The 16,167-nt window shown below is 46.8% G+C and overlaps 1 protein-coding gene across 4 annotated transcripts; it reads left to right on the top strand.

The window, feature by feature from the left end:
- Window positions 1-723: 723 nt before the first annotated feature.
- chst10 (carbohydrate sulfotransferase 10) lies at window positions 724-15,998 on the top strand. Of its 4 annotated transcripts, none has more exons than XM_069178976.1 (6): window positions 724-868; window positions 2,449-2,594; window positions 10,328-10,431; window positions 12,691-12,919; window positions 13,443-13,548; window positions 14,193-15,998. In XM_069178976.1, exons 2-6 carry the CDS (start codon window positions 2,480-2,482, stop codon window positions 14,728-14,730), a joined length of 1,092 nt encoding a protein of 363 aa, XP_069035077.1. In that variant the 5' UTR covers window positions 724-868; window positions 2,449-2,479; the 3' UTR covers window positions 14,731-15,998. The 4 variants fall into 4 exon arrangements, with proteins under 4 accessions (XP_069035077.1, XP_069035076.1, XP_069035078.1 ...); XM_069178975.1 differs by having other exon boundaries at window positions 725-882; XM_069178977.1 differs by lacking the exon at window positions 724-868 and adding an exon at window positions 947-971.
- Window positions 15,999-16,167: the final 169 nt, after the last annotated feature.

A 16,167-nucleotide genomic window follows, 5' to 3' on the forward strand; every position in this document is an offset into this window, starting at 1 on the left:
TAAAACAATGAAAGAAAGGATTTAAAAACAATTTCCAGCACTGTTCAGCAGCTAAGCACTGCGCGTTAATTAAAATTAGCACGGGCTGTTGGATGAATGCCGTCTTCAAACATGACGGACCTAATGCATCTCGGGAAGGAGAACATGCTCTGTCTCAGTAACATGTCTGAATTGAAGCACGAAGGCACAGTAAATGTCTCCCCCGTTGTTTTCTGCACTGCTGGGGAGATATACTAAAGCCAACTGAAGCAGAGGAGATGGGAAACACACTTTAAAACAGCAGATAAAGTGGCGGCAACAAAACTGACAGCACTGCGATAACGAGATAGTTGCAGTGGTGAAAAGACGGGCTTTGCAATCAATATAGACATTCGCTTTGTAATCCATACGGCCACGCCAACACGCTCGTAAACCTTTGAACGGAGGCAGGTGTGAGCTCTGGATTTCCAGGTGACTCCATAGGAGTCTAGTACAGGTAGTACTATATGTTCAATCATTTTGCCAGTAAAACCAGAAAACACGCAGTTTATGAAGTATTATAATACAATGTTATGTTGCACTTTCTTTAGGTTTCAGCGTGTCACACACGTACACCTAAGCGCCAAAAGATTAATCCGTTATGAAACAGACTGCGAATTAGGAGTAGTCCTAATCCCATCTGCCTCTTGCGGTGACCTGACACGTGTTTATTCACAACTGTATTGTATCCACTGGCCGGTAGGGGGCGACAGATTTCGGTCTTCTTTTTGTTACCCAACAGTGAAAAGAAGATACAGTTATTGCCAATAAACAAACGAATATGTTTTCGGCGTTATGGACGAAAGGCGGTGGCTCTGACGCGGCCGAAGCCCTTCCGTCGCCGTGCACGGTATGAGCTAGAAGGTGGGTGCATGCACGACTGTGGGTTTCCTCCGCTTTCCCCCGTGGTGCTGCACCGCCACCTCGCTTGCGACGAGCCCGGCTCGGTGCAGGTACACCCCGGCTACGCTGCGCCGCGGGACCCGAGGCCCGGGGCCGGCTGTTCGGAAAACGGATATGCAGTAGATGCGCTGGGGCAGCGTTGCATTGTAATTCCGGTCAAGACTAGCGCTTCCCTGCTTTTATCTGTGTGTTTTTTTTTCTCCGCCCCACACACGTTTGTGTGTTTTTGCTTTTGAATGAAGGGTGAATCCGAGCGTGCATCGTGCATTTGTAGGAAGATACTCTGGGGCTTCCGTGCAGATGTTTTATGCCGAGTGGACGGGGAACACGTACCCTTTTTGTTACCACATGAGGACGCTTATTCTCCCACTCTGGGGACGTGAGGGTCGCAACCGTGTATTTAACACGGGCGCCGCACCTCCTGGGTGATTTAATTTATAGAGGCTACAATCCCACGAAAACACACCGAGACGATTCGGGGGTGGGGGGTGTGAGAAACTTGCGACTCAAAAGTAACACGCATATGTCCTGTCTGTCAAAACAGCCGCTAACAGACCAACACCTGCAGAAAGAGCAGCGCAGAAGCACGAAGACACGGAGATACAGTAGTTGTTAGTGCTGGTGTACGTATAACAACACACGCATTTCATCATTGGTTTCCAGTACGTCCGTGACGGGGTTCTAGTTAAGAAAACGTGAAGGGGAGACGGAAATGCAGTCCCGATTAGCGCAGCTCGTCTTGACATGAGTTTAAAAAGTGCTTCTTGTAGACGGGCATGTCAGAAACGCCCAAAACAGACACCCGAGCCGCTTTGAAACGCGTCACCGTGTCGTTTTCAATCCAAATACGTATCGCGACAGTGGTCAAGCCCATTAAAAAGAAAAGAAAGCAGCTCTCAAAACTCAGCCGCTCATCATTTTCTAAAAAAAAAATGTTTTAAACCGGTATATTTAGCAGGTGACAGTGACCGGGTGAGCGTTGAAAACGACGGATTCGTTTATTCTGGTAAAGTGTATCCTTGGGGAGGTGGGGGGGTCACATCGAGCGACTTTTAAGGCTTCGGTGTTTTTTTTTTTTGCAACACTTTTTTTTGCACAAGAGCTAAAAAGAAGCGCCTGCACTATTCCTTGCCCAACTCCCCCACCTCCACCTCCCCATTTACGTTGAATACAGCGTGTGACGTTCAATTATTTTTAAGGAGGGCAGAGGGTCAGTTCAGAAGGGTCGGGCTCTGTGACCAGCTGTTTCTCGGTTAAGGGGCTGCACACATGTTGGGACGCTCGCTGTCCTTGAGCTGCAGTTTGGAGACGGGGAGGGGAGGGGGGTGTAGATTTATCTCATTGCTGGCAGTCGGTCTGGTGTCCTTGTGATCGATTTATTCTCCCGTGGCGTGTTGGACCTTACGAGGTGTGAACCCAACCCCCCCTCGCCTTCAACGTCCTGACCAGTGAATTCACGTCGATTTCCTGTTTGTTTTGTTTTGTTTTGTTTCTATTTTGTTTTGCGCTGTGACGCCGGGCCCGCAGGTCGCGGTGCTGCCCCGATGCCCGGGAGCGGATGACGCCGGACACGATGCGGCACCGCTGGCTGCTTCTGGGCGCTTGCGGCTGGGTGCTGCTGATCCTGATGTTTGCCAGCAAGTTCATCAGCTTCAGCTCCCGAGTCCCCGACGGTGAGTCTCCGAGCCGGGGGACCTGCTTATCCCGAAATCCCCCAGGGGGGGCTGTGACGGATGTGCAGGCCGGCTCCAGGAGACGGTTTCCTGGATACCGGCTGCCTTGAGGCCCGGTGGTCGGCGCAGGAGGGATGCAAGAGTTCAATAAAAGTTGCCCTTGAGACCGTCGGGTCAAGAAGTGTTGCTGCTCCGTCACCATGTGAACTGCATTTTAAAGGCTTGAGGTTTATTGACCCACCTGACGTTGTTAGCAGCTGATTCGATTTGTGATGTTAACTCTCTCATCCCCCTGCAGCGTGGTGCCACCGGTGACCAGGAGATGGCTTAATTATGCCAGTCGGCTAAGGGGGTGCAGAGAACGAGGTCTTGGGGTACAGTCCCGAATAATCAATTAAGCCAAACCTGCCTTGTCCTTGAAGTACTACATGAAGTACTGGACCCCAGTTTAGCTCGTAATTATTGTTGAGTTGGACAATAATAATATAGCCGGTGTTGCTCCACTGAACCGATAAACATCGTAAATACAGTAGAGCGAAATTCACAAAATCTCTGATGCCTGTAAACAGCCGAAGAAGGTTAAGCATGATTGATTTTTTTTTACATGACGGACACAATTGTCACAGTACAAATGATTGAAGACATTCCTAACAGATTTGTTTTTCGTTGTTTTATTATGTTCGTTACCTGAGGAGATCTAATGCTTTTTTCAGTTAGGGTTTCTGAAGCGACACTGCCACCAATCCCTCTTGAGAATTGATATTAAACAGTTTCCCACTACTGTAAAGCTTTTATCGGCATGCAGCATCATAATTGAAAAGCTGTTCATTTTAGGTGTTACAGGCTTCGAAACGGATCCTATAATCTAACAGGTCATAAACACTTTTGTTTGATATCATTGTATGGATGTAAATTAATTCCATAAAAATGTGCAAATACTGATCAAAGTTTATCTTACATTGTAGATACATGAAAGAAGCATAGCCTGAAGGCACACTCACCACCCTGAGACATGTTCATCAGATTCTTTTGTCCTGCGAGGATGTAAATGATGTATTCAGACTGTTAACGACACTGTAATGTTTAAATATGGACTGGGTCAATCAGTATCTCTGAACAGGCCCTCCCCATTCAGACTGCTGTCTCATTCAGGGTGTAGTGCTGCCCTGGACCAAGAGCTTCAGGGACAGACGTTATCTGAAAGCACATTCCAGGCTTTCCAATTAAGGACAGATCCATCTCCCCCTTTTTTAATTTTGTGAATATTGTAAAATGCGTTGGCCATTGGAAGCCGTGGTTACAGTGTAGATGTTAGGCTTGTAACCTGAGCTACAGGCCATCAATGTGGGTCAAATGTTGGATCTCTTCTGACTTTTACAAGGCCATGAATCCCTCCAAAAAACACGTACGTTGTTTATGGGCTTATCTGAAAGCCCACAAAGGGGGATACATTTTTTTTCCCTTTAAAATATTTTGTAAGATGCACCAAACTTGCTCATCCAGTGACAAAATACATACGGTTTTGTGCCCACCATCGGTTGAGACAAAGCACAGAGCTGAACGCAGAATGTCAGGTGTGCTTCGTGAATAAAGTCATTGTACGACTAATGCAATTAAACAAACGTTGGATTAGGAGTCTGATATACTCTCCTGCTAATTACTGGCTGCAGCAAAGTGCAGCTGTAATCGCCTTGCCAAGGTGACCCATTAACGCAAGTGACTGGAACAAATGGAGGCAAATGAACGAGTCAATATTGAGTTTTGCACAGTTTTCTTTTCCTTGCACTCTAGTCCTTACAACTGTTGATTTCGCTAACCAGCCAGTGCATTTTTAATTTTTATTATTTGAAGTGGTGCATCACCAGTGTTGAAGTCCTTTGAATCACTGAGTTTGATGAGGGGGAGAGGGCATCCAACAGAAAACCTGTCAGAATTGGTCAAAGTGATTTCTATTGAGTTGAACAGAATTTTTCATTTACCGGTGGTCATCCTGATGTATAGTAATCAATCGCTTTTCTGTGCTGAGGATGTACTTTCCCTCCTCCATAGGTTTTTGATGTCTGTTCAACTTCTAGTTGTTGAGGATCTCGTTCTTTATGAGGGGTGATAATTTGAACAGGAAAGTGCTTTCGCAGTGCCTACAGTGAGTCAGTCTGGATGGTGTGGGCAGTAATAGGCTTGTGCTGCCCTTTGGGATGCAGGAAGTTAATATCAGCCTGCTGTTTTTTTCTGAGGCAGGGAGACCACAAGCTAGAGTGAAAGGTGATAGTCGCTCTGGAAGGTTACTTACCCTTTTCAGTTTGTTCGAATGCAGCTCAGAGACGTTCTGCTAGGCTCTGTTCACTGGCATCACTTCCTCTAGATCACGTGCTAGACGGAGCAAAACTAAACAAATGAACCAAATTTGGAGAGCACAGCATAGGTGCCTCAGCCTCTCCAAAGTGCCCTCTGAAGATGTTCATTATCACGACGGATAATTTGTGACAGCCAGCAGCCATATTACCTTGCAACACGCAGCTGGCAGCCCACTGGAGCTCAGCAGGCGTGAGCCTGGCCAGTACCTGGATAGGAGACCTCCTGGGGAAAAACTGAGGTTGGAAGAGGTGTTAGTGGTGCCAACAGTGGGCGCTCACCACTATGCCCCCAGTATATGCCCCAGTATAGTGACGGGGACACTATACTGTAAACAGGCGCCGTCCTTCGGATGAGACGTAAAACTTGGCTAATTTCTGGCTAAATCCGTCTCTCTCCATTTGCATGGGGCTACACTGCCCTGTGTAACATTCCCGTAATTAAACTGAAGTGATTGCTCATTTCCCCACCTGGTCTCCTGTGTAGTGGGGGTGGTGGTAAGTAGTTGTTACTGAGCTTCTCCCAGGCTGACTGGGGACTGTGGACTGAGAGACGGCCAGCAGGTGCTTCCACAGCTCGCCGTGGAGAGACAGAGACACGAGCAAGAGGGATGATACAGCAGTTTCATACAGTGTAATAGGGTGGCATCAGCTCTGGGCGGTGAGGTACTCCAGCTCATCCTTATCGATACCGGTATCTGTTCCTAACTTGTCGAATTTGAAGAGTGTACTGCGGATATGAAAGACTTGTTGCTTTCTCGTCTTTAAATTCACCTGTGGCAGAAAATGATCTCGCTGCCTTGTAACCATTACAGGGGCTCTGGTTATGTGTGCGATGTTTTCACCACATTGCCTATTAAAGGCTGGCCTGTGGGGGTTGAAGACATTCTCTTAACAAATTGGAGCAATCCTACGTCTCGCAGTTGCCTGCGGCTTCGGCGCATTTTGTTTTCTTGTTGGAGAGAACTCATTTAGACACACCTCACCTTACCGTCTCAACTTTAGTGCTGGAACATCCTGAATTAATTATGCATCAAGGACTCAGGTATTGCGGAGGCAGCTTGTCCTTGTGCCTTTCTTAAAACCTTATTAAATGCCACTTGCACTTTTTGAGTTCATCAGCCTGCATTACCTACTCATTTGTGACACGCTAACAATTTATGCTTTGTAGATGTGGTCGTTGTTGTCATCACGGGTGAATGCGTTGTTTGAGAAATGAGAAGGTTATCAGGTAGATGGAAGTTTTTAACGTTCTGGGCAATGATCTTCTCTGTCTGTCAGTAGTAGGGAAGTAACACCTGGGTTCTCTGTGTGCCGTTGGTTTCCTGTCCATTCAGGACCCCTGTCCAGGACTGGTGCTCCTTCAGCTCATCGTGTTGCTCTTTCCTTTGGCCTGCACCCTCCTGTCATGTCCTCTTGCGGGACGCACACCTGACTTGGTCTCCTGATCTTCTCCCTGGGGAGAAGCCAGCTGGTCACAGGGCTGTGGGTCTCTTGCCACACTCAGCTGTCAACGCCAGCTGCACACCTGAAGCACCCCCTGCATTTCATCTTAGAAACGTTCTGCCCAGCAGACTCCAGGTCCGCGTGAGGCCGAGGGCTGTACTTCTCTTTTTTCCTTACCGCGGTGAAGTGAAGAAGATTCATTCCTCGTTTGTGCGCGAGCAGAAACCTCCCGCAGGAGTGGGAAGGCACTTGTCTGCAGCGCAATTACAGAGCCTGGCGTGGAGTTACAGAAGCGGCCTGTCAGCTGTTTACCTCGCCATCACGGGCACTGAACCTGCAAGCGTCTAGTTTAAGGAGGGAAAGTAATTTAGAAGCCAACAACAATGGCAGCAGCATCGGTACAATTCACACCCTTTTGTCCACCGGCTGCGACTCCCAATTACCCTGAGTGCTCCGATACAGGCTCACAGTGCTAACAAGGCCTTGTGAGCTGTCAGCCGGAGGTCTGCTGGTCTGGAAGAGACCCCCCGAGGCTGCTGGTCCATGTGCTCTGTCACTTGGAGCCACTGCAGTTCTGAGGTGCGGCCGTGTGACACAGGAGTGTGTTTCCTTCCCTCGTGTTCCAGGAACACCTGCTGCGTCTCCTCGTCTCCCGCGGCGGACGGGCAGCCTCTTATCAGGCTCAGGAGAGCAGGAAACCTGATGCTAGCGAGGCTGGTTCTTAATCCGACAAAGTGCGAGACAGATGGATCGTCAGTGATCCTGGTCTTTGTCAGGCTCTGAAACGGCTTGATTGATGTTTTCTCTGTGATTTCGTTTTGTGGAGCACTCTTCATCCTAGCTTGGCCTATAGAGGAGGAGGAGGCAGGGGGGTGCCAGCTCCGTCCTCCGCTGAAGGACAGAGCGCCCCCTTGTAGGCCCTGGCTGCATGCTTGGTCACGTGCCGAAGTGAGAAATATCTTTACCCCTGAGATGTAGGGAGCCGTGAGGTGGGCGGAGCGGTGGCTCTGTGGCTCAGGATCTGCGCCTGTGGCTGGAAGGTTGCTGGTTCAAATCCCACGGCCGGCAGAGGAATCCTACTCCCCTGAGCAAGGCCCTTCACCCCAACTGCTCCAGGGGTGCTGTATAAATGGCTGACCCTGCGCTCTGACCCCCAGCTTCTCTCCCTGTCTGTGCGTCTCATGGAGAGCCAGCTGGGGTATGCGAAAAGACAAATTCCTAATACAAGAACTTGTATATGGCCAATAAAGTGATCTTATCTTATCTCTTGTATTGTTCATGTCCAAAGTGGGCTTTAGCCATCACACTGGGGGATAACGCCTTTTGTTGTGAGAAGTGGCATGGGGTCTTGAATGACTGACTGTTACCGAGCAGCCTGTACCCCAGTTCGCTGAGATGTGTTATCTGGAGGCTGGCACCTCGTTCCACTAAGTGCTTTGGTGTGGACGTTCGTGAAATCCCTGTATGTAACTATGGCAGGAGATACAGCTGTTTGCAGTAGGGATGGGCAGTATTGAGAGTTTAAGCTTTGCAAAGTATACTAAGTATTGTTGAAACGGCTTACGATGTTGTTAAATGTTCAAATTAACTCTGGCATTGCTTGGGTAGTTATGCTTCAGGTGACCAGGCGTTTTGCTCTGTAGATGAAGCTCTTTTCTGAAGTACTGTTGCCAGAGGAATGACCTTCAAAATGGCCACATGACTCCGCTGGCATCTCCAGTGTCACTTCTGTAAATAGCCCGAGAGCTTCGATAGTGGACTTGATCAACAGCCATTCTCCAGTGAGGCTCAGAGAGCTGCTTCCATCAAGACTGATGAAGCTGTAATAACCTGCTGCAGCTCTTCAGTTCTGTCCTACAACAGCAAAAACCCAGTTCCAGCTCTAGGCTGCCATGGTTGTGAGTGCACTGTCATACTGTGATGGAAGGATTTAGTGATGGCACTACGCTACTGCAGAAGGGCGAATTATAGTTATCACGAAACTACAAGATAACGGCTATTAATACCTGTATCAGAATACCATGTAAGGATTATAGCATTTAACATGTCAAATTCAATTTGTTTTATTAGGTTCAGGGCTATGGTTTGAAAAAGGTGCAGGTGTGTCATAAGTTAATACCATGTCCTTAGTTAATTCATTTAGCCCGTGCTTGATTATCTATTTCAGTGAGTTCCCGTACTGTGTTGTTAGGTTTGTTTTAACAGTCCCAGACAGAACAGTTGTGGATTAACTCTCGCTGGAGACGCAGGTGATGCAGCAGCGCAGCCACCTTCTTTCTCTGTGCTTCAGTTAAACACGCTTCAGGAAACAGCTCGTGTCTCCGCTGGTTCTGAGCTCTGAATCAAAATCTCCACTGCTGAGGGGTGATTCTCACTGGAGGCTTTCATTCATAAGCCCAGGTATGCTCACAATGCAAAAATGGTCAATCAGTATTTTTTTGCACAGATACCAACACCAGAAAGCAGAATCAGGTATCAAAAGTATCTGGAATGAGTCCACACAACTCTGGGTTGGAATGATGTTGCTGTGGAGAAGAAACATTAGCAGATTGGTTTCGTCCAGTGGCTCCTGACCTGGCCTGCAAGGTGCCCTTTCTGGGGGGGGTGAGACGGGCCTGGAGGTAAATCATCGGAAGCTCACATGACTGCAGTGAGGTTTGATCTGGGTGCAAGAACATGTTTTGGGAACCCGAGGGGAGCCGCTGCAGGAAAGGGCCAGAACCCTTTGTTCTCCTAAGTTGAGGAGAAACGGTTCCCATCTCCATGCGCATGGAGAGAGGGCTGTGGGGGAGGAGGTGAGGGCCGCTGTGGGCCCAGGTCTCGGACCCGCGGCTGGACTTCCACAGGGGCTGCGAACTCGTGCTCCCGAGGTCACCGAGGAAGACTCCGTGTGGCCCTTCGCCAAGCCTGCTCGGCTCCCCAGGGATAATCCCGTACTTTCCACTGCTCGTGGGCTCCGGGGAAAGAGACGGCCTGATCCCCGTCTCCGCTGGGACGCTCGAGATGAGAGGATTGAAAAATCGCCCTTAAATCAGGGTTTGTTCATTTAAAATTCATGAAACGCTCTTGCTTAAAAAAGCCACTAAAAATTCAATTGTTCTGTGGCTTTTAAAAGTATTCTGTACATTCCATAGGTTAATACCTACAGTGAAATGTTTAAAATTAAAAGATCAGAATGCATTTTGATAGCAATAATGGATGGGAAAACTCCTTACTTAGACGTTCCAAACAGAGGAAATGGGCTGAAATACACTCATGCCTATGTATTTTTCAATCAGTTGCATGAATTGGTTAGTTTTCTGTTCCTTAATTATTGTCAAATGACATTGCCTTGTAATTTTCTGCTGCCAATTCTGCCTCCCAGTTAAAAACGCTAAAACTGTACTTAATCCAAACCAGGGCAAACAGCCTTTCAATTCATATCACAGCCGCTGAATCGTGCCTTGTCCGTCTCTCAAAGCCTGACGAGCATTTCGCCCGTGCAGTTCGCCAGCTGATGTGTGTATTGAGGTGCATATTTATTTGTGCTCGTTATTGAATGGGATATTCCTGCAAAAATCTGCTCAATGATATACAGTTATCACAACTGCAGTATTCAAAATAATGAAAACATTGTACCCAGAGGGCAATAGATAAGCTTTGCTGGATTGGAACCTGCTAGTTGCAGTTTAGAGAGAGGTATATAGTTATGTAAAATAACCAGGCTGAATATTGCATACAAAATGTGTCGCTGATAGAGGCACTTGGCACTGTTTCTGTACATTTTCTATGAGAAAGTTTGGAACTGTCTTATTTTGTTTTGTAGTGGATTTTAATAGATGGGATTATCGTGGCCTGAAAGGCATTCACAAAAGAAATGGATGGGTATTTCACCAAGCTGCTTGATATTTTTCAAGTAACAGAGAGACCTGACACTTCTGCGGTCTTGTTTTTCAGACTACGGGGGTAAGTCAGAATCATTAAGTTGGACTGTGCCGGCCACAAAAGATGTCAAGTCCCAAGTGCAAGAGCCCGAGAGGAAGAGAACAAAGCCAAATCAAGTAAGAGCCTGTCTTTCACCGTGAGGCCCTCACTGGATGGACACACAATTCTCCAGTGGTGCAGAAGCAGTGATAGGATTTCCTTAAGAAAATGAACATAAAAGCAGCCGCTAGTGCAAGCTGTATGAGATGACGTCATCAGCTGAAGCGGCTTAACAAACGCAAAGGCGTCAATAGGCAGGGAACTGCACTTCTCTGCCAGCAGGCAGTCGGCGAACGTCCTTCAGTTTCTTTCCCATCCTGTCTAGAAGTGGCTGTGAAAAGTGTGCAAATCCCAACGCAGCGCATTCTTCTCGTTAGGCTCTTCACGTGTTCAGAATAGCTGGGCAAGAGCTGAGTTCTCGAGGGCTTGCATTCAGATCACTCCCACACCTCGCGTGGAAGAAGTGTTCTTCTTCTTTATTTAAATACTTGACTTCCTTGTTTGGTGTCTCTATTTTATATCAGTCCTCAGTGTGGTTTGCAGTGTGCATTGCACTTGTTTTCCAGATGGTGTAGTAATATAAATGTTTAATCCCAACAGAACTGCAGTCTCTTACTGTAAATACATTTCTCACAAGACTGTCAGTCAAATCAGCAATGGTGTAAGACACGATCGCTTGTTTTTAGCTTTGTGTCTTATGCATGGGGTTTTCTTTCTGCTTTGAGTAAGAACTGCTCTAAAAACAGTGGCCTGTGACTGGCCGAAGGCTTTACAGACGAAATATTTAATAGTTTTCTCTTTTTAGTTATCAATACATATTAAGCATATTCTCTTTATCAGGATAAAAATTGATGTTATAAACTTGTCTACATGCGAGGAAACTAAGTTATAAGAATTTGAAAAAATTTGCTTCTACCAAAGTGTATTTTAATGGGGACAGAATTTGACATACGGTATCAGTTGCAATTTTTTCCCCCCACATTCACCCTTCCAATTAGTGGTGCGCAAGCAGATTTTTGGCTTGCGTTAATATTCAATTGCGTTAATATCATTCTCGTAACTCGGGCCTACAATATGAAGGGAAGGTTTGTGACAGTCTTTAGGGAAATAACCTGGTTGAGAACTTGACTTGAACTTTGAATTGTCCACCTGCTACAAGGGAGGGGTTTTTCATTCAGTTTTGAATTCCCATAGTGAATGAATGAGCTGAATGTGTTGTGCGCCACATTGGATGAAGAATGTGATTGAATCCTGCTTCATAGAGCCGGAAACGTGTTGTCCAGGCATGACTTTCTGTTATCTATGTTGATTTAGTTCATTGTCCTTCAGGTGCCTTGACAAAATCCACAGGTGATGCACATAATCCACCAGATTATCGCTCTAAATTTGGATTTCTTCTGTCTTTCCTACATGTAAGAACTCCTTCCCTGTAATGACGCATTTTGAAGTTCTCTTTTCGTGGCTGGTCAAGTTAATTGTCTTTTATTGCTCTTCACTGCAGGCAGTGACCATATGTGAAGTGATGTGGTTCTGTAAAAACTGTAGGGGCTGCAAATGTCTCCTCTAAAAATTAAACGCTCATTGCCTCCGTTTCAAAACGACGTTCTGTGGGCAGTGGTGTGTAATGCTTCAGGGGGTGGATAACTTACGACTGTGTTAAAGCTAGATAGTTTGTCCTTAGCCATTTGTAATAGGAAGGGGAGTTCTTAAATGCATTGGGTTTCATTTGGTCTTTATTTGTGTCTGGGGATACGTGAATGAGTAAACAAATGGCCTACACACAGATGGTTTCATGATGGTAGAAGGAAACAGAAGGCAAGGTGATACTGCAGGTTGCATTATGGGGGTTATGGAGTCTCTATTGCAGGCAGATAAGATGACGCACTTAAGACCAAGTTATGACAGCCTGACAAACTGCGCTTTCTTGGACAGCAAATGACAGATTGGGTTGTCATTTCACACTCCTTTCTAAAAAAGCTCTATGGTGTCCTTTTAAGGAGGAGACTCTTTTGTGTCTTATGAAATGCCAAGATCTTGTAGGCTTAGGAAAATCCAGTTTTGTCCAAAAAAAACTCAGCTTTAGCATTTAATAATAATTGCCGGTTTGGGCAATCTGCAGTTCGAGAGGCATTATGATTTTCTGAAATATCTTTTACATGAGCATCTGGGATCGGAGAAGATCGTTGCGAGCAGATCCCAAATTTCAGTCCAGACTGATGAATGAGCAGGGATATAGCCTAGCCTCGGAATAAGTACTAGTGAAAAACCTTCCTTGACAGCAGTAACTGCAGCGGGTGTTGAGCCGGTGGTGATGAAGACACTCGTCTCTCTTGCAGGGTCCTGAGGGCCCTGTGGAAGGGGGCGACTGGGAGACAGTGGCGCAGAAGCGACTGGAGCTGGTATCGGCTGTGTGCAGGAACAGCACGCTGAAGAACCTCACCCACACTCCCATCAGCAAGTTTGTCCTGGACCGAATCTTTGTGTGTGACAAGCACAAGATCCTCTTCTGCCAGACTCCCAAAGTAGGGAACACGCAGTGGAAGAAGGTCCTCATTGTGCTCAACGGTAAATGGCAGAGTGATTTTGTAGGTGTAGCCTCTGGGGGTGATACTGTACAGCAATATTGATCTCTGTACCCGGGGAGACCCGCTGTCTGCGCCGATGCTCCAAAACATAGAGGGAAAGCAGTGTCTCAACTGAGGCTGGCTTGTTGTGGATGCTGACTGGTCACACCTTTTAATTTTTGGTGTTTGTGACTCTGTTTGGGGCTTTTTTTTTGGAGCAAATTTTCATCTTTTTTTTTTTTCAATCAATTCATCAATTCTTAATCTGACCCAACGGTCTCAGTTAACTGAATACAACCAGCTGTCATCTGTGCAAATAACTAGCATTAAACACTGGTGGTCCCGTAACCCGGTAGCTGAAAACCAGATCAGTGGGGCAGTGTAAGAGCAGGGCTGGCGACTGGGGTGGTGAAAGGCACACACGCGCACTGCGGCTCTCCTTGCGCTCCCGGCTGGTCTGGGTGTGCCCGCGGAGCGGGGAGGGGCCGGACCTGACCGCGTGCTTCCTCTGCGCTGTTCCTCAGGGGCTTTCTCCACGGTGGAGGAGATTCCCGAGGCGCTGGTTCACGACCATGAGAGGAACGGCCTGCCCCGCCTGTCCTCCCTGAGCGAGCGGGAGATCGCGGAAAGGTGAGCGAAACTCCCACGGGGGAGAGAAGAAACACAGTGTTTACAAAGGTGGAGGTGGCTTTTCTCCCTGCTCCATTGGAATCAGCGGTTACTCTCTCCCCCCAGGACAGGGAATTTCAGGATGGGTGACGGTAAGGGCGGAGCATTGGCTCTGTGGCTCAGGATCTGCGCCTGTGACTGGAAGGTTGCCGGTTCAAATCCTGCGGCCGGCAGAGGAATCCTACTCCGTTGGGCCCCTGAGCGAGGCCCTTAACCCCAACTGCTCCAGGGGTGCCGTATAATGGCTGACCCTGCGCTCTGACCCCCAGCTTCTCTCCCTGTCTGTGTGTCTGTATCTCCATGGAGAAAAGCTGAGAAAAGAAGAATTCCTAATACAAGAAATTGTACAGGGCTAATAAAGAAACATTATTACATTATTATAACATTATTAACGGGGTAAAAGTGCAGCTGCAGTGGGAAATTGTAAAATGAGTGTCATCCAGCTCTAGAATTAGACACCTGGTACAGCTGGTACATTGTAACTAGCTCCTAAGGGTCTGTAGCAACACTCTGCACCCGGCGCACGTAGATCGGCGGAGTGTATCTTTTTGATATATTTAATATGGCATGTGCCCGAGCAGTGAGTGCTGTGTTTGTGTTTCCAGGTTAAACACGTATTTCAAGTTCTTCATCGTGAGAGACCCGTTCGAGAGGCTGATTTCTGCCTTCAAGGACAAGTTTCTGCAGAACCCCAGGTTCGAGCCCTGGTACAAACATGACATCGCGCCCGCGATCATCCGCAAGTACCGGAAGAGCCGCGCGGAAGCAACGGGGCTGCGCTTTGAGGACTTTATCCGCTACCTGGGCGACCCTGGCCGCCGGCGACTGGACCAGCAGTTTGGAGATCACATCATCCACTGGGTCACCTATGTGGAGCTGTGTGCTCCTTGTGACGTCAAGTACAGCGTGATCGGACACCATGAAAGTCTGGAGCGAGACGCCCCGTATATTTTAAAGGCTGCTGGTATCGACCATTTAGTTTCATATCCCACTATCCCCCCTGGCATTACCTTGTACAACAGGACAAAGGTGGAGAAATACTTCTCCGGAATCGGCAAAAGAGATATCCGTCGTCTCTACGCGCGCTTTCAAGGTGACTTTAGTCTTTTTGGCTACAGGAAACCTGATTTTTTATTGAACTAACCTAAATTAGATTTTTTTTTTTGGTGGATCTGTACGTTTCAGTATGGTATGGAATTAAAGACCAGATGGGAGGGGTATACTATTTGTTGCCTGACTAAAACTGCATGCTGTAATAATTCATGGTAAATAAGGAAGAGTTTTGTTTGGGCCCTTTTACTGCAGAATAGGAAACTCGTTTATTGTTCACTCTGACATGTGCTACAGCATGTCCTTGTGGAATACATCTGCATAAAGAGAGATCTGTTCAAGTTTATAGGATTACTGGAGGATACTCAAAAGATCCTTGCAACTTTGCTTTTCCCATATGTGTTGTATTTTAGGCAGTGTTTTGAAGTACTTGTAGCCATAACATGTTTCTTTATGACTGCAGAGGAGATATTGTAATAGTGGCTCATGCTAGTCAGTGAACCATAAAGATGTGTATTGCAGCTGTGTGGAGATTATCGCTTTCCAGTTCATAGAGATGTGTTGAGATTGACTTTATAATGAGGTAAGTAGTGAATGGCCTATAAGGACAATTTGATTCTCATCGCAGAAAAATTAAAATGGGATATTCTGTTCAGAAGGATTGAGAGAAGCAGCAAGCATGACTTGTTTTTTGACGCTCGGTGTTGGAAGAATTTATGACATGAAAGTAAGTATTCTCTAGGGAAGGCAAGTTAGTGATCTGGATGGGCCTTATGAACATGAGCTAATTAAATGTCTCCATGTCCCCGAACAACATTAGTTGATGCTCTTCCCACGCAGAAAGGTGGGAAGAGACATTTCAGCTGTGAAACCTTGTTCACACCCCTGAAGAAGGCTCCACCACGAAAACCTTTTTTTTTTTCTTCATTATACCTGCAGGGTGCCGTTAACCTCTGCCTGTTCCTCTGTAGCTTGCACAGCGACACGGCTCCCCGTTCAAACCTCTGAGCCGAATTATCCTGCCTTCTGATGTAGAGGATTGTTGTGAACTGGAAACCCTCAGAGATGATCCACTTATTAAAGCACCAACGTGCTGGATCGTGTAGGAAACATTTGTATCATTGCCTAACAAAATGAACCTTGTAGATCAGGGCTTGAGAAAGTTATTCGCAGTGCTCTTGGTATAGCTACCAAATAGCAGTCAGTGGCCAGGTCTTCTGTGTACAATCCTGTAGGTGATACTGATAACCAAATCTTTTCCATATGGCTACACACTTTAATAGAATTTTGTTCAAAGACACAAAAAACTAGAGAATCCTAACTGTGCAGTTGAATTAAAATAAACTTTCAAATGCTGAGAATCCATGAGCGCTTATTGGAATCTTCTCACCTCGGGAGGTCTGACTGGATTTAAACCACTCATTTGCTCTTGGGGTTGACTTGTTAAAAATGAAATACAGCTACACCGTAGCTATCTTTGCAAGTCACTCTAGATAAGGAGGTCTGCGCAACAAATAAAGAATACCATTG

This window comes from Lepisosteus oculatus, chromosome 15, assembly GCF_040954835.1.
Source record: "Lepisosteus oculatus isolate fLepOcu1 chromosome 15, fLepOcu1.hap2, whole genome shotgun sequence".
In the NCBI taxonomy this organism is placed as follows: domain Eukaryota; kingdom Metazoa; phylum Chordata; class Actinopteri; order Semionotiformes; family Lepisosteidae; genus Lepisosteus; species Lepisosteus oculatus.

Coding starts and splice junctions, on each gene's coding strand:
- chst10 (XM_069178976.1), top strand. CDS start 2,480: ATGACGCCGGACACGATGCGGCACCGCTGGCTGCTTCTGGGCGCTTGC. Junction 10,432..12,690: donor AGAGAACAAAGCCAAATCAA/GTAAGAGCCTGT, acceptor TCTCTCTTGCAG/GGTCCTGAGGGCCCTGTGGA. Junction 13,549..14,192: donor GAGCGGGAGATCGCGGAAAG/GTGAGCGAAACT, acceptor TTGTGTTTCCAG/GTTAAACACGTATTTCAAGT.